We start from the raw sequence: 24,946 nt of genomic DNA, 5'->3' as shown, positions 1-24,946 counted from the left end.
ACATCAGGAAGTAAGCATCACATAGTGGTGCTCTTTCAAGTCAGATGCTGCATTTGTGGCTTGTAGTTGTACAATATTTTATATTTTGTTTTAGAGAGCCAAACTTGATATGATAAAAGCCTAAATCTTGGCAGAGAAAAGCTGTATTCCCAAACACTCTCCTCCGTGCTTTATGAGAGAGGCATCCTTCAGTCTTCTGCCTCAGCATTCAGAGAGTGGGCGGGGCAGTATGGCTTCAGAGTGTTGGTGTACATTTTGCGTTCTATTTTTATATTGCTTATTTTTGTTCAAAAATCACAAGATAATTTCAAATAACCATTTTCTGGAATCGAGGTTAACTGATGCAGAAGGAATCTTATATTTGTTCCATAGCCTTAAGGGTTCCACAGAAAGAAAACAATTAGGCCACGAGTCATTGCATACACACCTCCTAGTCCTCATCTCAGGACAGACCTGAGACATGACCTAATTGTTTTCAACATAAAGGGCTCTGGAACACTTGCTATCTCCGGTGTCCACAGTAGGTAAAGGTCGGAATGACAGTGGGACAGAGCCTCTGATTCACTCTTCCTCTCCCTGGCTGCATAGCCTCTGTGCCAAGCCGTAGAAGTGGTCCAGTGATCAGGTGGTTTCTAGGTAAACTGTTTCAGCAAAGCTGCCCCGTCGCCATCAAACACCTGATCAAATCATGCAACTCAAATGTGAGGAAGTCTGTGCCTCTGGGACCTTTGTTTTGAGGAGAACAGTTTTTGACCTGTAGGAATACTGTTTTATGTTTAGCTTTAAGCATCACAAACTCTAATTATGAGGCAAGATTTATCTCCCTTTGTTGATTCTCATTTGTGGTAATAGCTTTCCAGAGTGTTATTGGGATAATTAGGATGACTTAGGGGTGGAAGCTCAAGGTTACTGTTAGACTAGCGCGTGGGTCTAGTAGTTCTTTGCCATATACCAAGTCCGACTGATCGTCCGTAAGGAGGAGAAATATGTGCTCTGGCCCTCAGTTGCCAGTGGGAGCAGTGGTCCATCAGGGAGAACGGCAGTTGTAATCCTAACACATAAAGTAAGTACATGACATCTGCCCAGTGCCAAGTCAACAGAGCTGTGTCGTCTCTGGAAACTCACATCTAATGGCAGAGTCCTGTCACCGTTACTTATACCTAAGAATGTGAAAGTCACCTCTCAGCACAGTTAGAGGATGGTGGGGCCTCATGAGGAGCCTGCCTGGTGTCTGCTAGAGCAGGTCACTGGGCAGCGGATTCCAGTCTGTCTGGTTCATGATGGTTAATTAAGCCAGAACGGATATTAGCCATGGTCAGGGTTATCGGTAGAATAGTCTTTGGCTGGTTTAAGTCAGCTAACACGTTACCTGACTGTGCTGCATTGTTGAAGTCCTCCAGGAGTTTGTGGTCTGACCCAGGGAGCAGATGTGTACATGCTTAAGTAGGACTTTTTTTAGCATAAAGATACACGACTGAGTGCAAAGAAAACCACTGACAGTTTATCCCAGGAGCAGTGAAGATGAGGTTGTCCAGGGTAAATAAGAGCTCAGAGACATGGGGAAACGGGTTAGGGGATCCATCTGATATTTATTGAAAATTATCAGTAGAATTATGAGTAAAGTGGAGACAAACGTAAGTGGTCAACAAGAAGAGTAAATCGTTCCTCTTTCTACTGCTGTTAGCCTAGGGCTTTCCTGAGTCTTTTTTTTTTTTTTTTTTTTCTTTTTTTTTGAGTTGGGGACCCAACCCCAGGGCCTTAGCCCTAGGCAAGCTTGAGCTAAATCCCCAACCCCGCTTTCCTGAGTCTTAATTTCTGTGGGTATTTCTTTATACTGCTGACCTTCTTAAGGTAGCTTTCCTGAGAGAAACACAGTGAGGTGGTTAGTGTATGCTGACAATTGCTCTGCCCTTGACAAGATGTCGTTTCCCCATTGAGGAGGGCAGAGAATCTGAGATGAGGAATTCTCATGACACATACAACCTTGGTTATAAGCGAAATTCTCTAAAAATTAAATACATCTTTTGCTTTTAAGGTAACAAGTTCGTAATGATATTTAAAAATGCATACTAGTTCAAATTAACATAATGCTTTTGGTCTCAGGTTTTTACTACTTAGTTTTAGTAGCATTAACTTTCTAAGACAGTTCATTTGTTTGGAATGGGAGTTTGTTTTTACTCGTCAGGGTTTCTGCTGTTGGCTCCAACGCTCGCTCAGTGGTGTTACTTGCCGTTAAATAGCAACCAGCTCGCCTGCTGTGAGCCTTCCAGTGTCCGAAGATCATGGGATCAGGACTGCTGATTTGTGAGTTGCAGTAAAACTATGTCATATGAGAAGAACCAGACCCAGGGCCAGAGATAACAACTCTACAGAGCGGGTCTGAGCTGTGAAGAGTGTTTTACAAGCTGTGTCCGTGTTTGGTCAGTAAAGCCAGAGCGGAAGATGAATGAAAGAACATTACTTTAAAGGCATTAAAGAGCTCACCAAAGGAAGCAGCGTTCAGTCCAGGCATTCCAAATGGGCGGAAGGACAGGACTGACGCAGGGCCAGTCAGCCACCACAGCCTTGGTTTCCCATCTATGGAGCCAGGACAAAGCCCTCAGGTGCCACTCTAGAGCTTCCCACTGTAAACGCCACAGCTTATACAACTCTCGCTTCCCTCCCTCCCTCAGACTCCATTACATTCTTATTCTGAAAACCCTGGCCTAAAAAATACAAATCCTAGGTAATCCACAAAGTCAGATTACCATGAAGTCAAGGACAGCACAGCCTACAAAGTAAGAAGCGCTCCAGTGTAGGCTGCGTCACAGACCCCTGCCTCCGAGCCAAAGGTCAAGGTGTTTGTTGCCAAGGCTGCCAACCTGAGTTCAGTCCCCTGAGTATGCACTGTTAGAGAGGGCTGACTCCCTCCACACACATACACAGATAAACAAAATGTGAAGCAAATCAAAGCAAGCCCAAACACATACTAATTCCAGTTCTTAGTAGCCAAGCTTAGAAATCAAATCAAAGCATGTAAAAGGGTTTTTGAGACTGTGTATTTAATTTAGAGGGATAAAGAAAATAGGTAAAATCGGGGAAATGCTGGGTAGGCTCATGGAGCCTTGTGCGGCCACAGAGGCTCCTGCGAGGAGGAGGAGGAGTCCCTGAGCTCCACACTGCATGTGGCTGCAGCTCCTTCATGGTTGTCTGTGTCCTCTAAGGTCTGCTGAGTCTTTTAGATCGTGAGTGCTATGGGTGTGCTTGCCACCTGTCGCTAGGAGTAGGCATCTTCTGCTTGCTAAAACACAACTGCGTGGACTGCATCAATGGGACAGTAAATAAAAAATGACTGTGTTTGAACAAAGTCCACCAAACAGATGTTTACAGCAATTATACAACTGGGTTAGAGATCATTATCTCACACATTTGAGAAAGACCAGAGCGTAAGTGGAGGCTGAAGAGACTTAATATTTTCGAGTCATCTTCAAATACCCATCCAAGTTACAGGGCTGATGGCGGCCAGGTTCCCAGTGACAGAAAGGCTTCTGAACCCTTAGACCGCAGTAAGTGAAGAGGGGGAAGAAAGAAAGAGTGGATGGGCGGAAGGAAGTGGGTAGAAGAGGGTGCCTCCAGGAGAGAAAGCACAATCAACCCAGAGCTCCCTTCTAACGCTCTCTCTGTCCCTTAGCATGTTTACATACCATTTGCTAACGCTGTGGATATAGTATGCTGTCTTTGAAAACTTCAGCCCAAATCCTTCTTAAATAGTTTCAAGTTGAAAAAAATAGAGAACAAGTGGTAAGTGTCTCTAAGGTCATATTAAATAGAAACCTTTATTAGGAGCATAAACAGGATTGGGGGAGGGGTCCTGTGATCATTCACCCCAAATGAACTGCTGTGCTATACCAATGGAAGTCAGGGCCCAAGGGAAAATGTGCATTTGAGTAGCATTTGCTCTTGCCTCTGATGACTGCTTACTTGGCCCATTGAAACTTGATTGGCTGTCAAGTTTCCTACAGAAGAAACTGAAGAATTGCAACCATTCTCTAGCAGTCAGCTCACTTCCACTTGTCCGTATGTGTTCACAAGATCTAGATATGGAATAGAATATGGAAATATGCTCCCCTCAGTCTTTCTTAAGGAATTGAAAGAACGATGGAAGGCAGATATTTCACCACAGAAATGCAGTAGACTATGGAGAACCACCCAAACATGGCATCGTGGGAAGGGAAGTGCCAGGCAGACCTTTACAACCATACAGTGAGACAGTCTGGGTACGCACAAGGCTTGCAGAAGCAGGAGCATGTGCTGGGGGGCCTGCTTCTAGGGTAGCTGTCAACTCACTTGGCTTTTGCTCTGCCCACCGCAGGTCCTTACCTCCAGGAGAAATGTAGAAACAGTTGAGTTGAGCTTCGTGTACCACCTTGCCCTTGAACTTCCTCTCTGTGTCCTCAGACAGGCAACTGGAGAGCGGCTGGTATGGGGGTGTGGATGGCTGAGCGAAGGCCCGAATCATTGTGACTCCAGTTGGGGACCAACAGCTGATGTCACAACTGAACAGCTATCCCACTTGTACTTTTCCTTGTACTTTTTAAAAACTCAGAAACAATGTCTGTGGCCACGTTTGAAGGCCATAAAATCTCATACGGCCTTATCGCTCGGCAGTGAATTCGAGCCTTTGCTCTCAGATTTAGAATTCTGAAAGCACTCCTCTTTTCTTGGTTCTCTGCTGCATCGCTCTGACTTTGCTGCCGTGCTCAGACCTATGCAGAGACAAACCCTTCCCCAATGGAGCCCTTGGATGGGAATGCAAAGCAAATGGCTTGTGTCAGCCTGTCAGCTCGTCACCTCCAGAAGGCATGATGAGTTCTGGTCTTTGTATATCGCCACAGGCTGTCTGGCACAGCCTCTCGTGTGGTGTGGAAGGGCGATAGGCCTGGTGGAGGTGGGGCCTGGGCCCACCACATGGAGAACCTGAGCTGGAATGTGTGCTTCCATGGAGTCACAGTGCTGCCGAGCTGCAGAACTATTTTAAGGAGAGAAAGCCCAGGCCTAGGCCTCTCTATCTTGGTGCTCCTTTTAGTAGCCAGGAATGCTGGCAAATGTGCGTTTTATCTTTCCCTCTCCCTGCCTATTTAAACCTTATGTTCAAGCTAAGTAGTAACTAGATAAAAAGAGCTGTTTCAAATGATCCCATGTGAATGTTAAAACCCATATTGCCTCAGATAAATCTCCCTGAGGTTCTAAGCAATGACAAACCGAGTGTTCCTTCATTCTGCCTTTTTCAACACTTGAAGGTTTTCTGTTGTTTTTCTGCCCTAACCCTGTGTGTCAGCATCTCATGGTGATGAAGATGTCAAAGGCTTTGTTTGTGCCAACAGCTCCTTGGCATCCTGCCCTTACAGAACTCTAGTTCCTTATGTCAGATGTCACACAGAAGGATGACTGCCCCCCGGAATGCGTTAGTATAGTTTCTTGGTAAGACACCCATTGTCACCTTCTCTGCTACTGGGCTTTAGTGTCTGATTGCACTGTGGGTTCCTGACCTGCCATTTTAGAATACAGTTTTCACTGAGAAGGAAAGTTTTCACTGTGGTCAAATGGTCCAAAGCACCTATTGTGAATAAGACCAAAAATAAAAGCTGGATGCACTTAGATTCCTCCCAGGGCTAAGTGCTGGTGATCCAGCCTGACCTTCCAAGAACAGAGGCCAGGAGTCTGTAGGGAAGCAAGTGGGAAGCAGCCTTAAACCAGTTCCAACAGGCACACTTCGTCCTGATGCAGAGGTTCTGTTGTGATGTGAAAGCGCTCACAGCATACTGATTTGAGAACATCGGTGTTCTCCTTTCCTTAGATTTGTCAGAGTCCTTAGGACGGATGTGTGTGGATTTCTGTCTGAGAGTAACCAGGTTGGTCCATGTGTCTGAGGCACTGGTTCTCCATCCAGGGGCTGGAGAGATGGCTCGGGGCTAACAGCAGTTTTTAAAAAATTCTGCATGTACGTGATCAGTAGAAAATGAAGTCTAAGGTCTCAGTGATGGCTTTTGGCAAGTTGGTGATTTGGATTCATAAAGTTTCTTTTTGATACCTGCTTAAAATTGCATTAAAGAGACATTTGGCTGTTTCTGTTAGTCCTGTCCTGGCCATTGGTGAAACATGTGAGGAGAAAAAGGTGTTGTGAGCTAGTCAGAGCTGTCCTCATGCAGAACAGCTCTCTGCTTTGAAGGTCTAATTTTGTGTTTTCCTTTCAAAAACTTTCGCTAATTTCCATTCCTCCGTCACAGTACTGCTGCTGTTTGCAGTGGCGTTTTGTGTAATGCTCATGTGTTATTTATGTGATCGTTTGCATATGTGGCCAGGACCTAAGCTAGATATTTACAAATGTATCCTGCAACTGTGTTAACCTGCACTGGAGAACTGATAGAGCTACGTATGTACTAAATTTAATAGACAGCTTATCTGACAAATGATCAAAATCAACCACAGTTCTATTATTTCTGTTCATTGCTAAAAGGTTACACCATCATCATACCCGACCTTCCAACATTTGTAAATTTTCTGTACAGACATTTTAAAATGAAATTTGTTATTAAAATATTATTTCTAGTTTCCTATCCTAATAACACATAGCCAATTTTTCAGTTAACATATTCCTTGGAGGAGAGGGAATGAGGTTTCTAGGCATAATATGAGCATCAGGTTTCTGAATATTTAAAAATAAAGATGAAGTGTGTTTGTGAAACGCGCAAATGGAATATAGAAACAACGAAGTCTGAGAGCCAAGGAGCCTAGAATCCTGATCGTTTTCAATCTTAGCCGCTGTTTAAGAAGCGTTCACTGACTGCCCGTGTGAGAGGCAGGGAAGCAGGCGCTAGTGGAGGCCGCTCGGCAGCACTTCTGATAGCGCCTGCTTTTCCTTTTGGCACAGGGTCTCATGTAGCCCTGGCTTCCACTTCAATGACTGCTTTCATCTATTCAGTAATTAATTGAATGAATTCATTCCATAACTGATTATTATATATTTTCCTCTAAGACGGAAAGGGAATTTCTTTCCATTGTGTGGCTTCGAGGATGCTTACAGCTTGTTTGATGTGTTTTTCCCCAGTGTCCATTTATGGAATTTGGTTTTATGATAAGGAAGAGTGCCAGAGAATTGCAAAACTAATGAAAAAGTAAGTATTAAAAGGCGGAGCATGTCCTAGGAGCTGGCACTGTGGCTCGTATTTCTAAATGTGTGAGAAGCACTAGCAGGAAGTGGTTCTCGGCTGCCGATCTCTCCACGACCCCCAGCCCCGACTCTGCTTAGCCTGTGAAGAGTAAGAAACGGTGCGAGTGCTTTCCGCAGGTCCACCCTCAGCACGTGTGAGCTGTGAGCTCTTCACGTGGTGGCTTTCTTTGGTATTTTCTTCATTTGTAAATAAGTAGTATTTTCTCTGGAAAGTTATGTGTCCATCAGTAAAAAGAACATGCAGAGTCATCCTGCCCGGCTGCCCAGAGCCTTTAATGCCCTAATGCCCTCCACATCCTTCCTGCCCTTAACAGCTTTTCTTTTAAACTGTGTTCGGAACTCAGAATTCCCAGATACCTCAAACACCGAATGCTTGGAATCGTTCAGTTCCCGACTCTGGGAAGTCAGACAGTTCATGTTAGTTTAGCAGTCGGTACACAGTCAATCCTCTCTCTCTCTCTCTCTGTCTCTCTGTCTCTCTCTCTCTCTGTGTGTGTGTGTGGGTGGGTGGGTGTCTCTTCTCTCTGTCTCTCTTCTGTCTCTCTCTGTCTCTGTCTCTGTGTGTGTGTCTTCTCTCTCTCTCTCTGTCTCTCTCTGTCTGTCTCTTCTCTGTGTGTGTGTGTTCTCTCTCTGTCTCTGTCTCTCTGTCTCTCTCTGTCTCTTCTCTGTGTGTGTGTGTTCTCTCTCTGTGTGTCTCTCTGTCTCTGTCTCTGTCTCTTCTGTCTGTGTGTTGTGTGTGTGTGTGTCTGTGTGTCTCTCTCTGTCTCTGTCTCTCTGTCTCTCTCTCTCTCTCTCTCTTCTCTCTCTCTCTCTCTCTCTCTCTCTCTCTCTCTCACTCTCACACACACACACACACACACACACACACACTCCTCCCCCTCATTGTCTCTTTCTCACATGCTGTTCTGAGGTACTATCTGGCTCCCCTAATTGCATCAAAAGGAGGAAGGAGAGTCAGGTGAGATCTGTGGACTCTGACCGGTTACAGACCTGGCTGCTCAGTTTTGCTGCTGTTGATGCAAATAGCCAAGGTCATCAGAATTAAGAATTTCCTAATGAAGCTGGGTCTCTGCCTGGGATAGCTGTTCCCCATGTGGCTGCGATGCTCTGTCTGCAAAGAACCAGTATTCGTTTCTAAATCCCAGGGCAGCAAAATGAAAAAGTGACCCCCACAAAGAAATGAAGCCCAGGGAACACATTTTTATAAATAAAATTGACTCCTGAAACTCCCGCTTGTGAGAGCTAATTTTAGGCAACCAGCTCTAGTCACAGATGGTGATTAAGTGTGCTCAAACTGGTATTTACCACCATAACAACTAGTTGCTTAAACATTTCATGTTGTAAATTGTGCAAGGGACAATAATAACAGGATTTCATATGGATGAAAAACTACCCTGTAACTCAGCCAAGAGGTCACAGTAAACCTAGTGCTATTCTGCTGTGATTGCCTCACACCTCGGGCAGGAAACTACTATTGGTAGCTAGGCGCAGTTCTCCAGTTAGAATAAAACCAGTTGGTAACTTCATGGGTCTTACTTTACCATTAACTTCGTAGTTAATGTAAGAATCTGTCTTGAAAATCAAAGCACACAAAGAAAAGGCTTTTTTTTTTTTTTTTTTTTTTTTTAATGCTTCCCTGTAGCATTTAGGACCGTGGGGTCAGAGTTAGCCTGGGACCTTCATATGATTTCCAAATTGCCAGAGAACTGCAAGTTCTGAGGTGCTGCAGTCCACCTTGCTGGACCTCACAGCCTTTTGGAAGGAAGCATTTGGAAGGAATCTCTGTGCCATGATGGCTGTCCCTGTTGGATGTTCTGTTGAAGGCTTCCTCCACAGTCAGCCGCTCTGTAGTGTAAAAGGAGCCGTGACTGGTGTGTCCAGCAGTGAGCAGGCCTGTGTGTGCTATTCTCTGTATAAGAACAGGCCATAGCTTCCTGCCTCCTACCCTGGATTTGCATGTGTGGCCTGCTGACTCAGGACCTCTTCTCTCATTTTCTGTTCGAATGCTTAGGCAGTCCTTCTCAGATGGTTCTAGTGGGATGAAAACCCCTGGGGAGAGTTGGAGTAATAAACAGCATCGGTTTTGACTTTAGTTCCCTGAATCGCAGCTTCCCGTTTTTCTAGCCTCACTCAGTGTGAACAGTTGAAAGCCTGTCATGGAGCTGGAGCAGGATCCTCCCCAGTGACCTTGAGTTCAGGAGAGGGCCGAGAAGTAGATATCCTGCAGATGCTCACCAAGGCCAAAGATGAGTACACCAAGGTGAGTCTCCTCTTCCTTACGATGACCACAGTGACAAAGACTGCCTGCCACTGAGGGCTGAGGCTCTTGGGAAGCCAGCAGGTGAAATCAACATGGCAGGATGTAGATGGTTTGCCTTTTAAGTCAATTAAAGGGAGCCTAAGAAGTCAATAGCCTTCATACAAATTGTATTCCATTAGAGGGCCTACTAGATTTACAGAGGCAACGTGTAAACCAAATTCATGTCTTCATTGGTGGGGTGGGCCTGTAATCCCAGCATTTGGGAAGCTGAAACAGGAGGATGATGAATTTCAGACTAGCCTAGACTACATAGTGAGACATTTCATAACTCAAAGCCTGAGCCCCAGCAACACTTAAATTGGTTATGAACGTATAGGGTACTGTGGATCGTTGGTGTTCATACACAGTAGCCAGATGGACCATCAGAATAGGTAAGCCAGAATCAGATGTAATTATAGATCAGGTTTATGGTACAATAAAGAACTGTGTCAGGTCAGGTATACAAATGGATTCTTAATTGAAGAGTGTTGAGTCAGGGTACCCATCTGGAAAAGTACTAACTTCAAACTGTACCTCAAACTAAGTCCCAGGATAAATGTCAAATGTGTTAGAAAGTCAGGCTCCAGAAGGAAATGTACTTGAACCTCTTTGCAGTCTAAGAAAAAAGAAATCTTACTAACTGTGCCTTAAAAAGGGAAAACCATTTAATTTCAACTATATAAAAAATTAACATTTTGCAAATTAAAAAAACACAAAATAAAATTTTATAACAAATGAGAAGATATATTCACACCTAAAAACTAGGAATCAGGTTAAGACCCCTAAAAATTGAAATATAAAAGATTAACACTCTCTAGAAAAGTGGGCAAAATAAAATAAAAGTAAGAAAAAAATAATCTTAGATTTGGAAGCTGGGTAAAAATAAAATGTACCTGAATAATAATACATTTTGTCACAATTAGAAAAATCATGCCTTCAAGTCACAGTGTTTGAACTGAACGGTCTATAGGTGAAAAGAACAACAAATTAGGAACTTAATTCAGTGGTCTTGTTATTAATAGGAATATAATTAATTTTTATAATTTTTCAGCTGTTACAGATACAAAAAATTAGTACATTACATTAGTGTGCCTGGAACCAAACCTGGACACTTGGGAAGAAAATCAAACTAAGCTAAAGTTGCCTCCTTTAAGTATTGAGTGGAAATGACAAAGTTAGCTCATGTCTTGTTAAGTACAAACTACGACTCCTGACTCGCTGAAAAGGCTCAGAAATGATTGGCACCCTGTAGCTGTGAGCACCTCTGTTGCCCTGGGTTATTTCCTCCTAAGGTGTCGGTGCTCTTAGAAGAAGTTCCTGGTTGCTGGGCAAATGAGATCCTATATAGTAGGCACTGCAGCCACCTTCCAAGAGCGCCAGCTAGAACCCAGCAGCAGTGCGGACAGAGTGCTGGGTGTGGAATTGTGCATAAGAATCCATGATATAACAGTAATGATGAGAGAGACCACGTGGACCAATTCTACCAAAACCAAACTGTTGCCATCTTTTTTTGAAAGTACTCAGACACCAAACCTGCCTCTGACACTGATATTTAATTGAGTCACAGACAAGCCACAGTTCACATGTGAAGGTCAGAGGACAGCTTTCAGAAGTCAGGTCCCTCTATCCTGTGGATTGTGGGTTCTGGGAACAAGCTAAGTTCATTCATGAGCCCAGGAATTAAACTCAGGGGGCTGGTGGCCAGGCCTCTTTCTCCCACTAATCATCTCGTAGTCACCCTGATAGCACTCACCCTGCACATTCCTCTTGGTAGTGAGCTCTTGGGGTCTTCAGACTTCCCATCACATGGTCTTTGGGGTATTCTATACGCATTAGAAACTAGCGTTGCTTCCTGGAAGCGTCATCCTGCCTTTCCTCCCATGTGCGCCCATCCAAACAAGGTGAGCCTTTCAAGCCCATCTTCCCCCTTCCATCACAGAGCCACACCTGACCTCCCCCTCCCACTAGAGATGAGGCTCTCCTGTTGGCATCGGTCCTGTTGCATAAGCCCTGTCCTGTCTGTGCTGGCCCCTCATGTGTGCACGTAGGCATGTTAGACACATACAGACAATGTACAGACCATTGGGAAAATGGGCCTGGTGTGAAGATGTGGGAAATGGAAACAGTAATAAAAAAGGGGGGAGGGGGGCTTCCTCAGAATTCCTGTGAAGTGTGTCTCCATTTTGAACATGTTTATAGAGGCGTAGTGGAGATGTTGTAAAGGAATCCCATGTCTCTTGATAAGAATTAAACAAAGACTTCTGAGATTCTTTTTTGACTCTGGAATTTGGTGGAGAGTTCAGTTTTATTTTTAAATTATTTTTTAAATTTCAATTAAAAGTAAAATTTGTATAAATTAAAGCATACAACATGAGGTTTTGATACATACATCGTGGACGGCTAAATCAAGTGAAAGAGCACACACTTACCTTCCGTTCTTGGCATTACCGTACTCGTCACTACCCTACGTGCTTAGCAATGCGATGAGAGCACGTAGTCTGCTCTCGGCACCGTCCACAGATGCTTTACAGCTCCGTCACTGGGATGTGCGTGGATCCTTTGAATTTCCTGTTCTGTCTGGTGTCTTATGAACATCCCCCAATAGCCTGTACCCCAAGCCTCTCACAGCCACCATTCTCTCTGCCCTTGGAGTTTTGCTTTTTTTCTTTTTTGAAAAGTAAATATCCCATGTGAGTGTGTGTGTGTGTGTGTGTGTGTGTGTGTGTGTGTGTGTGTGTGGTTTTATTTATCAATGAATCCATAGTCATGCATTTAATTGATTCATGTCTTGGCTGTTATAAATGATGCTTCAGTAAACATGGTAATACAGATGTGTCTTGAATATAATGGTTTCATACCCTGTAGTTATGTGCCCATTGTGAGATTGGTAGGTCTTCTGGTAGTTATATTTTTAGGGTTTTGAGGAACTTTGAAGGGAACTTTCTACATAAATTACCAACTGTACTGTGCCAGGATTCCCGTTGCTCTACATCTGCACCAACACTTTGTTATCTCTTGCCTTTTTTTAGTTTTTTTTATGTTATGTGTGTGCACATGTGTGCCCAGTACCCACAGAAGTCAGAAGAGGGCATGGATCTCCTGGAACTAGTGTGAGTTCTGGGAGCCAAAGCATGGATCCTCTTTTTTTTTTTTTTTTTTTCAGGCTTTTTTTCATTTTTTGATGTGTTTGTTGGACACAATAAAACCACAACTGCTGTTATCAAAAAGTTTCCCTTCCCCTACCCGTTTTTTTGTCCCACTGGAAATGTCTTTTTAAAAAAAAAGGCACAGGTAGATATTGGCAAAAATCCCATGTTGAATGGGGGAATGGCACTGGCTTTGGCAACATGAAAGTGGGTCTCGAGGGCATCCTGGACCGTGTACCAGCCTGAAGCGCCACACTTGGGATGGCCAGACCCCAGTGTGAGTGGAGAGTCCCTAGGCTGAGGGCACGGGTCCTCTTGAACAGCTGCTCTTACCTTTAAGCCATCGCTCCAGCTTTTGCCTTTCTGAGAGTGCACACTCCACCTGGAGTGATGTGAGGTCCCACTGTAACTTTGATTAGCATTTCCCTGATGGTTAGAGCTGTCATTTCGAATCCAGACTGGGCTATGTAGTGACACTGTTTGAAAAAGGAAAAGGGGGAAATATCTAAGGAGTCATGTACACAAGAGGCAAAGCTACGTCTCAGTGCACAGGACAGGTGAGGAAAGTCTGTTTTCTTTGTTCTACCTCCTTGTCAGTAGTCGGAGGGGCTAGCAGGTCCTCTGGCCAGCATTTGACAAGCTGTATCTTACTGTTCTGGCCTTGCCTTGACTTGCCTGCACTGCACTGCTCTTAGGAAGACAGCCGTCAGTCCATACAGCGACCCCACCCATCACGATCACTCACATGAAGAATGCAAAGTAACACTGAATGGCATAACAGCAGTACTCTCTTCAGTACTGATGCCTAATGCCCACAAGTTGACAGAACTCTCAGAAGCTGGAATGTAGACTTTTGTATAGGTGATCTAACAGACGGGCACACATGGGCAGCCAACCCCAGGCCTGCTCCCTAGAGTGAGAATGAGAGGGTGTGCCTCAAGTGCTGGAACCCTTTGGGAACTGTGGGCTCCTGAAGTGTGAGGTGATGCCTCTCTCTCTCATGCTTTCTCAGACACAGTGACAGTGCTTTCAGGCCTGAGGCCTTGGCTGGGCAGCCGAAGCAAATGCTACAGAGAGGGCAGCGTGCATGGCCCTGCTGTATCGTGTGTTTTAACAAACCCCAGCATTATTGCTAGGCGCTTTTGTTATGAATCCTATTGTTAGTAATTGCATGGTTGGTTAGATTAACAGGTGATAATGAGTCAGTATTTGAACTGATGAGGCTTGTCTCGTCTGTTTATAAAATTCTAATTTGTGGTGCATGGCACAAAACACTTCATTTAAATTATCCTATTTATGCAAGAAGTCATCTATTAAATAAAGATGGTGTGAGCAATTTTTAAATCAGTGGTTTGAGGCAGCTTTACAGTTTAGTTTGTAGACCAAAAAGGTTTAGGTGCTTGGGTTAAATATCTTTAGCAGTTCCCCATACTCTACTCTAGATATGTTATTTCCATGATTGCTTACCATTGAAACTTATTAGCCTGGTTGTTTTTAAACTGTGTCATCTTAAGTGAACACATAGACTTCCCACTATCCAGCAGCATGTGGGTCCTTGGGGCTACCGGATGTTAGTGATGGTATTTCGGGCACTAGACTATACACTAAAGCAATGGGTAGTTGCTTTCTACTCAACTATAGTTCCCATCAGAAAGGTAGGAGAGCTCATCCTTCATGCAAGAAAACTTCTTTTAAAATAGCGTTTAGCAATCAGATAAGCAAGTGTGCGGGTAAAAGTGCGGATGCTCTTTTATTAACATCAGAAATGAAGTGTTTGAGTTTCCATTCCAGTGTAGGAGCTGTTCTGAGCCAAAGCAGATGACCAGTTCTTCTGCCATCTGTGACAACCCTAAGCTCATCAAACCTGTCCCCGTGAGACCCAGCAGCAGCCAGAGGCTGCACGAACCCACGCCCAGCAAGGTAGGGATCCTCTGACTTTGTCTTGTTTTCTTTTGTAAAACATTTTTTATTTTTGAAATTAAATTACATAATTTTCCCCTCTCCTTTCCTCCTGCCAATCCTTCTCTTGTAAACTCTCCTTGCTTTGTCATTCATGTCCTCTATTTCTTTAACTCCTAAATATTATATATTCCTAAATATATAAACACAACTTGTTTGGGCCAAGCTGTTTGTTATGTATATGTATTCAGTGTTACTCGTATGTATACAGTGTTACTCGTATGTATACAGAGTCACTCCTATGTATATAGAGTCACTAGTATGTATATAGAGTTACTCATATGTATACAGTGTTACTCGTATATATACAGTGTTACTCGTATATATACAGTGTTACTCGTATGTATACAGTCACTCCTATGTATATAGAGTCACTAGTATGTATATAGTTACTCATATGTATACATTGTTACTCATATGAATACAGAGTTACTCGTATGTATACAGTGTTACTCATATGTATACAGTGTTACTCATATGAATAGAGTTACTCGTATGTACCCGTTGTCAGGGCTGGCCACTGGGTGTCAGATAACCAATTGATATGTTCTTCCTGGGGGAAAGCTGTGTTGCTTGATCTCAGATTTCCCTATATGCTGTAGTTGTTTGTCTAGGAGTGAGGCCTCATGGAATCACCCCCTCTGTGTCAGCCTGCCTTCCGTTCATCTCATGCCAGTCTATCACAATGGCTTGGGAATGAAAACATTCTAAATGACGAGTAGATAATGAAAACATGGTGCATATGCACTGTGGGGCGCAATGAGTCTGTAAGAAAAAGGGAATCATGACCTCTATAGGTAAATAGGGAGAACTAGGAGTACTGAGTAAGGTGGGCCAGACCCAGAAAGACAAGCATCACACGGCCTCTCACTGAGATGCCAGCGCCAGATCTCACAATGTGAGCATGGAGCCTGGAGTGACTACAGAAACCAGGAAACCCTCTGCCTTTATCTGCGGCCTCTCGGGTTCTCAAAGAGCTTTGCCCATGCCCCACGGAGGGCCTGCTGGCACTGAAGGGCACTGAAGGCCAGTGGAGAAAGGCAGGGCCTTGCTACGCTGTGCATCTGTACTGTCCAGCACCGGCACTCCTGGGACTGTCGTCCTTACCATGTGCTGTGCTCATGGCTCATGGCAAGTGTGAGTGGATACAGAATCATAAGCCACTGGGTCTGTGTTCTTCTAGAGTGGGAGACTTCCCAGGCCAGGCCACTGGAGGAGGAGCCATCATGGCAGCACAATACAATGTAACATTTGTGAGCATGCTCTGTACCAGGAGCAATGCCAAGCACTGCGTGCAGCTTGGGGGACCTGCCCTGGATCAGCGCCGGCCAGGGAGAAGTCTAAGCCCCCAGGCCTGTGGTGTGTGTGTTGTGTGCTATTCAGAACACTGCAGCAGAGACAGGATCCGCTGATTCACAGGGCCCGTCACTGATGGTAAAGGAAACATGTCTGAACTTCATCAAAGTTATTCCTAAGTAAAGAGGTATTTTTCAAGGAATTGGGTTGTCAGTTCTGAAAGTGAGCATGAGCCAAAAGATATTAAAATGACTGGCTAATGTAAATTATTAAAAAAATAAGTATTTTCTAACTATTTTAGCTTTTATTGCATTTCATGAGAACATTTGATTTCATTTTTTTTTTTTCTTTTTCTTTTTTTCGGAGCTGGGGACCAAACCCAGGGCCTTGCAGTTGCTAGGCAAGCGCTCTACCACTGAGCTAAATCCCCAACCCCTTGATTTCATTTTTAATGGAGAAGTCAGGCGGCTTTGGAATGGTGCTTGTTTTCAAGCAGACTGTGCAGACTGATGAAGGGCTCGGGCACGAGGGCAGGAGCGGACAGCAGCCAGGCCATGGCATTGTACATACCTGCCCTTGCACATTAGATTAAAATACTCATTTCTCTCTAACCTTGGCTTTCTATAGTTCTGTGGAAAGCAGCCAAGAACCTGGTGCTCCTACAGTCTTCTATTTTCAGCACATCTTGTTCTCAGCATCCCTAGACGGACCCTGGCTGTCGAGATGGGTTACCATGAAAACATGCGATCTTCTACTGTAGAGTCTGATTTTACACCCTGATCCGAGAGCTGCAGGCCCTCAAGAATCACACGCATGTTTTATCAGCAGAGACACTATGGTGTAGCAACAGTCCTGGGGTCAGGGAGGGGAGGATGCCGTGAAGATGTTAGACATTGCAAAGGTCTCAGGCTTTCCCAGGTAATAAACTTCACCTCTGTCACTGACCCTGTGTGAATAGAAGATGCCTCATGTAGCTGAGTTGTGCTTCACAGCCCCCCTCCCATAGCTAACCTACGTGAACCTATTTTTAGACGTCTTTTCTTCCCCCAGACCTTGGACCCTGAGCCTCAACACTTATCTTTGACAGCGCTATTTGGGAAACAAGACAAAGCCCCTTGTCAGGAAACTGTGAAACCATCCCGGACCTTTGCCCACCACCATCACCATCACCACCACCACCAGCAGCAAGAGAAGCTTCCAGTTCATCACGGGGTTGCATGCTCCCTGTCCTGTGAGGATCCCAGGAAGCTCTCACTCCCGGTGGAGAAGCAGCTATGCCCAGCCATTCAGAAACTCATGGTTGGGAGCATGGGGCTGCACTCCCTGCCACAGCACCCTGGACAGTGGCCCTGTGAAAGTGGCAGCCCCAGCCCTGCAGGGGGAATTCTTCCCGGTCCTGTCCAGCTGGGGGCCCCCTGGAATGGTAGGGCTGCACACTGTACACAGAGCACTTGCAGAAGCCACAAGCTGTTAGAGCAGCTTCAAGGTGCCCCTGGGGCAGTGCATAAGTATAGCCTCTGTGCACCTGCCAGTCCAGCTATGACCACTCAGGTGGCTCCAGGCCAGAGTGTGGCCCAGTCACAGCTGGTGTATTTCAGTGGCCCCCTTCCACCTCCCACGCCAGAACATCAGGCTCTCGGGAAGGAGCAGTGTGCACCACCAGCACAAGCGGTGTCGCTCTCTGGCAGCCAGGAGAGCAGCCCCACTGTGCTCCCTACTCAGGAGCTGCTAAGAAAGCTGCAGGTAGTACAACAGGAGCAGCAGGCAGCCCCCCGGCCAGCCTTGGCAGCCAGGTTCCCTGTGTCAGCCCAGGGATCAGGGACAGAAAAGCCAATGGAAGCCTGGGTCAGCAAGACAGCCAGCATGGAGAAACAGGCTCCTCTTCTGCAGGTAAATATGTACTGGGGAGAAGGCTGCTACAGTAATGCAGTGGAATCTGCAGCTCACTGCAGTGCTCCAGGGGACACGTATCTCATGGGTCTCCGTAGAACAGCTGCACAAAGCCCCTGGGGTCTCTGTCCTTCACCTGGTCCTTTTGCCGGGATAGATAGAGAGGCTTCTGTGTGCTTACAGTCTGCCTGCTGCTTCTCTGCCATTTAGAGGGAGTTTATTTGTAGAGTTAGCTCTTTGTCGTGTCATAAGGCTGAAGACCAGCCCAGATGTGGGAAAACACCTACCCTTTGAGTATGGAGACCCATGGCGGTTGTCTCTTACATTTCTGAAATGTAAGCATCTGGCTGGTTCCTGGTTTTTGCCCTGTGGGTTGATTATTGCTTGCTGATTGGCTCGGTGTGGGATTTTGGGTGCTTTCTACATGTTAGTAGCCGCTTTTCTACACAGCCAGCAGTCTTGCAGGTTCTTACAGTAAGCAGAAAGAGTAGTAAAGATACTGTTGTGTTATTGCCTTCTAGGTGAACACTCTCATGAAGGCCATGCAGGAACAAGTGTACACCCACAAACTGCCAGAGAAGGGAACACAGTGTAATTGCTAGAAATAGTGTATCTTTCTGGGCAGGGAGTTGTCGGCACCCAGCAGCGCTGAGGTAGTGAGCCAGGGCCTGTGGACCCGCTGCTGCAGTGGCATCTGAAGGTCTGACCAGGTCTGTTCACCTCGGATTGCCGTGAGCGGCTGAAAACCTGCTGCCTTTAAAGATCGGAAAGTTCCCCTACTTAGTACATTTATATTTTATTTTATTTATTTAAAACTGTTGGCCTTTTTGACTTGTTTTATCACATAGCTCAGAGTAGGTCCTCAGAAATTGAGCACTTTTTTTTTTTAAACAAAGGCCTTGGGCATACACCATGTATGTTTGGATATGTGAACATGTCAGGGTGTTCTTTTTTATTAAATCCCAGATGCATGTGCCTTCTGTTGGAAATTGAGACTTTGTTCCCTCTCTCAGTGCAAAGCAGTATTGATTCCCCTTTTAAATGTCTGCTTTTCACTTCTCTTTGTTGATTTGGAATCAGAAAATCAGGGTTAATAATCAGCCTTAAATTTCTACATATACAATTCTCTTTGTTTTTAGTTCTCACAAATGCCAGGCACCAAATAAGGAAAGTGTGCGTTCTGTCAGCCCACGCCGTGCTCTTCTGCTGCTGGGCCTCCTCCTCTGGGAGCATCAGCTCTCAGCACCTCTCCTTGGGAGAGCAAATAGGAAAGCTAAGAGAGACAACAGCCTGTCTTCCTCTAGGCCATTTTCTGCCCCCAAAGATGCCAAGGGGGTGATGATAAAATTATAGCTGCTTCTCCGCTTACTCTCTTGAGTTTCAGAGGCTGGGAAAGAAGATGCCTTTTGTTACCTGAGTTAGAGACACATGGCAGCTATAGGAGTCAGTCAGACCCGGTTCAGAATGTTGCTTGAAAGCCATTTGAAAACTTGGTTTTAGACCTGCCAGCCAAGGAATTAGGTAGACTCGGCAGACAGATGGGTCACAGTGCTCCATGCTCCCAGACTTGCTCCTCATCCCAGGATCTGCCCTCACCCTGTCCCCATGCCCATGACAGCCCGGAGAAGCAGAAGGCATGCTCTCCGTAGATAACGAGAGAAGGAACATACAGGGCAAATGCACAAGTCACAGTCCCTCCTAGGGACAGGCAAGGTGTCTCCTTGAAGATCCAGGGTTAGGAGCTGTGTGCATCTCACCAGCATGTGGGTGATAGGACCTGGGTCAGGGCAGTGGACAGCGCGTGCTGGCTAAGGAAAGCCAGCAATCCTAAGTGCCTGGTGCCTGAAAACTGAACTCTGGCCCAGGAAGAGTCTCATGCAGGGAGGTCATGGCGTCAGCAGGTGGATCCAGAGCTACGTAACAACCATTGAGGGCAGTTCCGAGGGTAGAGCAGGAATAGACCTGCCAGCCTTTCCCACCCCCGGACCTAGGGGTGACTTCCACTGAGTACCCCACTACCACCATTGTGAACATGGCCTTTCCTCTCTGGAGCTACACTTGTGGGTGCTTCCTAACCCCGCCTGTGTGTGTCTTTGCTGTGAGCAGACTGTCATCTCAGTGTGCCCCTGCTGCAGTGGCTTCTCTGCTCACACCCCTGTGGTTTCCACACAGTCTACCTGTGCCCCACTGAGGGAGGCTGACAATGGGCTCATGGCCCTAGGAGGCCCAGAACTTCCTGCTGCCTCCTCCAGCCTCCTTCTGCCCCTGCAGAACTGGGAATCCTCCACCGTGGCCAGCAGGCCCCTCACCAGGCTGCAGCTCCAGGAGGCACTGCTGAACCTCATCCAGGTAAGACTGTTGGCCTAGCAGTGGGCACCAGGGCAGACTGGGTTGTCTGATGCCTGTTTGGACGCTCTAGAGTGCCACCACCACCCCCAACAGCTTCTAAACTCAGTTGACTGGAGGATATGTGCAATGCTATTTGTAGCCTGAGATATCTCAAGCCTTCAAGAGATTTGTGACGTGGAGGAATGAGTGAGGCCTCCTAGGTGCCAGCAGCCAGAAAGGAAGGGGCCATGTGATGAAGGATCTCACTACTGGGAACAGTGGTAGAGCTCTCTGGGACAAGCTGCAGTCTTTTTTTTTTTTTTTTTTTTTTTTTTTTTTTTTTTTTTTTGAAGCCATATCAGCCTTGAGTGCTGCAGTCTTAAGCCATATCAGCCTTGAGTGCTGTGAACACAGTTCTATGGTTGTGAAACCTGCTGCTGAGAACAGGGTGGAAGGACAGGATGCCTCGTCAGCCCCTGCCTTGGGTGACCCTGCTGTTCCGTGTGGGAGCTCAGTGAACTGTGCCATGCACAGTTTAGTCATGCTTACAGGAAACCCTCTTATATGCCAGCGAGATCAGGGAAAGGTGCTTGCCACCAGCCTGATGACCCTCGTGATGGAAGAAGGGATCCCCAGTGTTGTCTTCTCACCATGTGTGCATCGTGGCATAGCCACATCTGCACGCTCACACACACAGGCACACACATACATATACATATACATATACATATACATATACACACACAATACACACACAAACTAAATCCACAAAAATACCAATTAAGACCCTCTTATTTGTCTAATTCCACAGATAAGGAAACCAAGGCTTGTGTTTGGCCTGGTGTTACACTGAGCCTGGCTGCTGTGTTCCTGTCTCCTCCTATGAGGACCTTATCAATTAATGCTCCACTGTATAGCAGAGCACACTCCCAAGTGAATGATAGGCCTTGGAAAGGGCAGTGCTCGAAGCCACACAGAAACAGACACCTCCACTATTGTGTTGTAGCAATCCTTGCAGGCTGTCGTGAAGGTGTTTGTAGGCTCTGTGAGCGTCAGACAGCTGCAGGAGAACAGGCCAGCCTTTGTGTTTCTGGTTCTCCAGTTGATGTGTAATCCCTCTTACTGAAAACATTTCTAAGGTAACATGTTTCAGAAAGAACAAAAAGGATGGAACTGGAATGAATGTCTGTTTGGAAGGAGAATGGCAGTCCGCTATGACAGCCTTGCTAATTGAATTATATCACTAACCTTAAACATGCACTGAGATAGAAATCCTCACAGATAAGATAGCCTGTGCATGGTATGGTCATGAGAATTAGAGCAAATGCCTGCAAATCTACGTTGCTTTTCTTGGCTCATCCCCTTCTGGTCACATGACCCCGGGCTGTAGGTTGTGACTTAGCCATTTAGTCCTGTGCCCTCTGGTCTCTGTGTGCATTTCACACTTCTCCATGGTATCCATTTTATATTCCCAATATACTGCTAAAAGTCACTTGGGGCATCTTTGTAGGAAAGGCAGGAATAGTCTCTCTTTATTCGTAGTTTGAGCATGCCACTGACTGGTGTGGAGAGGGAATAAGTCAGAGGGTGAAGCATTTGAGTGGGAGGGGAAAGCCTCAAGCACTCACCAAGAACACCACTGCGTAGCCCCAGAGTTCCCTTCCCTGTTACTCAGGCAGAAGAGCGCAGAGACTTCCCAGAGGTCATGGGAAGAACCATGCTGGCTGTGGTAAAGTACCAATGAGCCACACTGTGGGTAAAATCCCAGTGAATGCCCGAAACAGTAATTCGCAGCCAGTACTGGCAGCCTGGAGGGTCTGTAGGAAGGACCATCCAAGTCGCCAGCTTCTCCTACCCTATGGCCAAGACACTGTGGCTCATTCCTCCCAGCCTCTCCTGCTCCCAGCACAGCTAGATTCCAGGCCGCAGGGCTGCTGGCTGTGCTGGGTGTTCTGAGCACATGGCCTTCACGGATGGACAGTGAAATCGGGCAGCTCTGCCCCAGCCTTGCCTCCAGCCCCTTTACATCCACACGCACAGGCCAACCTGTCAGCCGGCAGCACAAACAGCAGAGGCTGCTAAGGCCAGCTCAGCTCCAAGCAGGCAGGAAGTCTTGCTCTTGCTACTCAAGTAATCGTCCCTGGCCTGTTGGCTCTGTTTTCCAGAATGACGACAACTTCTTAAGCATAATCTATGAAGCCTATCTCTTCAGCGTGACACAAGCGGCCATGAGAAAAGCCACGTGACCAGCTACCTGAAAGCAAAGACTGAGAACTGGTTTTCCGGGGTCTTCCTGTGAACTGGTGTGACCAAACACATTTATGCCTTTTTAACAAAGTATAGTGATGCAGAGTAAAATGTTTTGTACTATCCAATGTCTGGGGGTTTCCTTCCTTGTTTTTGACAAATCACACCCTCCTGTATACTTAGTACTACAAATTGAGTAGTAGATGATTTTGTCCAGGTCATATAAGATTAAATTTTTCCTACATTTACGAGGCCATTTTAAGGAGAGTTGTGTTCTTCGTGGGAAGGGATGTTCTCAGAGCTGTTTATTAATAGCTCAGGGTAGAGAACACAATTGCCTAGTGCTGGGTTCTGTGTGCCATGGTGCTTGATAACCACCAGGGGGCAGTGTTAGCCCACAAGTTACCTACTACCGGGTTCATGTGTTTTGGGAAGCAGTGAGGACTTTACTTTAACAAAGTCAGCCTTTTACTTGTAAAGCTCCAGTTGTCATGTTTGATCTGAATCTTTGGAGGAAGAATCCTTCTGAAGTCATTTCTAGCCAGCTTTCGTCTAAGGTAACCGTTCTAAGTGTTGACAGTGGCCCAGGCTTGAAGCAACATTCTGTTTCTCAATTCAAGTTAGGGCCCAAACAGCCAGCCCTGGCTTTCAGACAGACACAGTTAGAAGATGTGGCCTGAGAATAGGTGATGGCTATTCAGGGGCAGAAGGTCAAAGATTCTCTGTGCTCTGTAGAGCTCTGTGGCTGTGTCCTGTGCAGAGAGATGAGAGGCGGAATCCTAGAGGGAGAGAGCAGAGCAGCCTGGCATTCCCTGAACAGTGCGTGTGGACATCCGCCATGCTGCGCGTTCACAATGAGTAAAGCTGCGTTTTTCTGTCCTGGTTGTTCCTGGATCATAAAGAGATCCTTGGGTTGCTGCTTTGCAGTCAGACCTTACTCTTTCTGTGGAGAGTTTAAGATGGAGGCCGGGGGTCAGTCGGTGCAGGTGTCTTACAGCCTCCTGATGCCTGGACCAGAAAGCTTTTGCCCTCGTTCTTCCCTCCTGGCAGCAGCATGGGGCTGCTGGGACACCGGCGCTCCCATAGGAGGGCATGCCATCCCCTCAGGAAGAAAGCCGCACGGACAGGGCTACCCTCTGCCCATCCTCACAGCACACTGAATCGGCTGTTGGCCTCAGGAAGGGGTGCCTCCCACACCACCCAGCACTGCTGTGACTCTCATGGATCTCTCACATGCTTGACAGTAACTAGACACACCTCTGTAGTCTCAGAAGGAAAGTGGGGCCAGAGATACCCTTGGTTCTGTAGTCCCGAGCCAGGGAAAGCTGTCACTTCCCCACATGTTCACTAAAATTGGAGCAATGTTAGGCTAGGATGTACCTCCATGATGGACCACGTGTCTAACACAAGGCTCTTGGTTCAATCCCTAGCACGTAAAAAAAAAATGTTATTTGGCCAATGGCCAATCTTTAAAAATAATCTGTGAGGGCTGGGAATGTGATTTGGTGATAAAAATAAACAAAAAGTAAACTAATGAAAGCATTTAAAACTCTTGCATGTTCAAAGTGCCTTTTGTAGCCAGGGAAAGATAAATTCTTAACATGGCTAATACATTTGAGGCAATGAATGGCTTCAGTTCATAAAATAGTTCCCCTTTCTCCACATGAATAAGTAAAACAGCCACTGCAGCCACCTGACAGAGCAAGCCAGGGTGGGTGGCCACTGCAGTGGGAAAGAAACCTGTGTCTGCGTCTTCAAGACTGTCCAGCGTGCACCAACCCTCTTGCTCCTTAACCATTCAACCATGTGCTTCCAGACCTTTCAAAAGCTAGACCTATAGCTCTGAACAAGACACACCACCGTCCTTCAGGCAGGGACCATTGTGGGAGATGGGGTAGAGAATAGAGCAAAAGGCTACAAAATACCACTGTCTAAATGTGATAGACCATCCTGGCCATTCACTCGCACCTATAGATACCTGCACAGACCCACACAAGACTTCCTACCATGGAAGAGGAGGAGCTCATGGGCCCCATTCTTTACCTACAAAATAACAGCTGTGATTGGTAGGGTTAGGGAGAGAGGAACCACTTTGGTTGTCTTTAGATGTGTACCCATTGCTGAGCCCACCAGATCCCAGCAGGTAGTTCCCAATCCATGGGCACACAGACGGCCCTGCGATTTCCATGAGTCACAAAACAATGACTAGACAAGAACATGGATTTGTGGGGAAAAGGTCTGACAGGGATGCTGGGAGGGTGGGGGTAAGAATGGCTGGTGTACATCGCATACATGTGTGACGTTAGCTAAAAACAAATTCATAAAAAAGAGAAATCCTAGTACATAGCATATAGAAAACTTACCATTAAAAGGAGAGGAAGGTCCAGGGCATAGCTGCCCCAGGCTGGAGAAGCTCCCTGAGGACACAAATTGTTCTGTGTTCCCACACTGGGACGACTCTTCTTGACAAATCAGAAGTCCCGAGTACCTTCGCCCATCCTGTTCTCGCTCATGGATGTTAAAGAAAAACCATGGTTTTTACGTGTTGGTTTATTGCCTGGGCCGCCTGAG

General features: G+C 46.1%; 2 protein-coding genes across 3 annotated transcripts in view; one reads left to right on the top strand and one right to left on the bottom strand.

Moving 5' to 3' along the window:
* Positions 1 to 5,612, bottom strand: part of Cacna1c (calcium voltage-gated channel subunit alpha1 C) — a 608,098-nt gene extending 602,486 nt beyond the window's left edge. The window contains exon 1 of the mRNA XM_032905806.1: positions 4,360 to 5,612. Within this exon, the coding sequence (XP_032761697.1) occupies positions 4,360 to 4,498 (139 nt within the window). The 5' untranslated portion in view covers positions 4,499 to 5,612. The remainder of the gene's footprint in view (positions 1 to 4,359) is intronic.
* Positions 1 to 22,503, top strand: part of Dcp1b (decapping mRNA 1B) — a 38,772-nt gene extending 16,269 nt beyond the window's left edge. The window contains exons 4-9 of one of the 2 annotated variants that reach the window (XM_032905808.1): positions 7,088 to 7,154; positions 9,335 to 9,470; positions 14,447 to 14,575; positions 16,961 to 17,800; positions 20,072 to 20,149; positions 22,294 to 22,503. In XM_032905808.1, the coding sequence (XP_032761699.1) occupies positions 7,088 to 7,154; positions 9,335 to 9,470; positions 14,447 to 14,575; positions 16,961 to 17,800; positions 20,072 to 20,149; positions 22,294 to 22,374 (1,331 nt within the window). In that variant the 3' untranslated portion in view covers positions 22,375 to 22,503. Of the gene's footprint in view, positions 1 to 7,087; positions 7,155 to 9,334; positions 9,471 to 14,446; positions 14,576 to 16,960; positions 17,801 to 19,972; positions 20,150 to 22,293 lie in introns of both variants that reach the window. The other variant, XM_032905807.1, reaches the window with a different exon arrangement.
* Positions 22,504 to 24,946: the final 2,443 nt, after the last annotated feature.

Source organism: Rattus rattus, chromosome 6 (assembly GCF_011064425.1).
Source record: "Rattus rattus isolate New Zealand chromosome 6, Rrattus_CSIRO_v1, whole genome shotgun sequence".
Classification (NCBI taxonomy): Eukaryota; Metazoa; Chordata; class Mammalia; order Rodentia; family Muridae; genus Rattus; species Rattus rattus.
The sequence above is the reverse complement of the archived record's forward strand: the minus strand, read 5'-3'. Positions and strand labels throughout refer to the sequence as shown.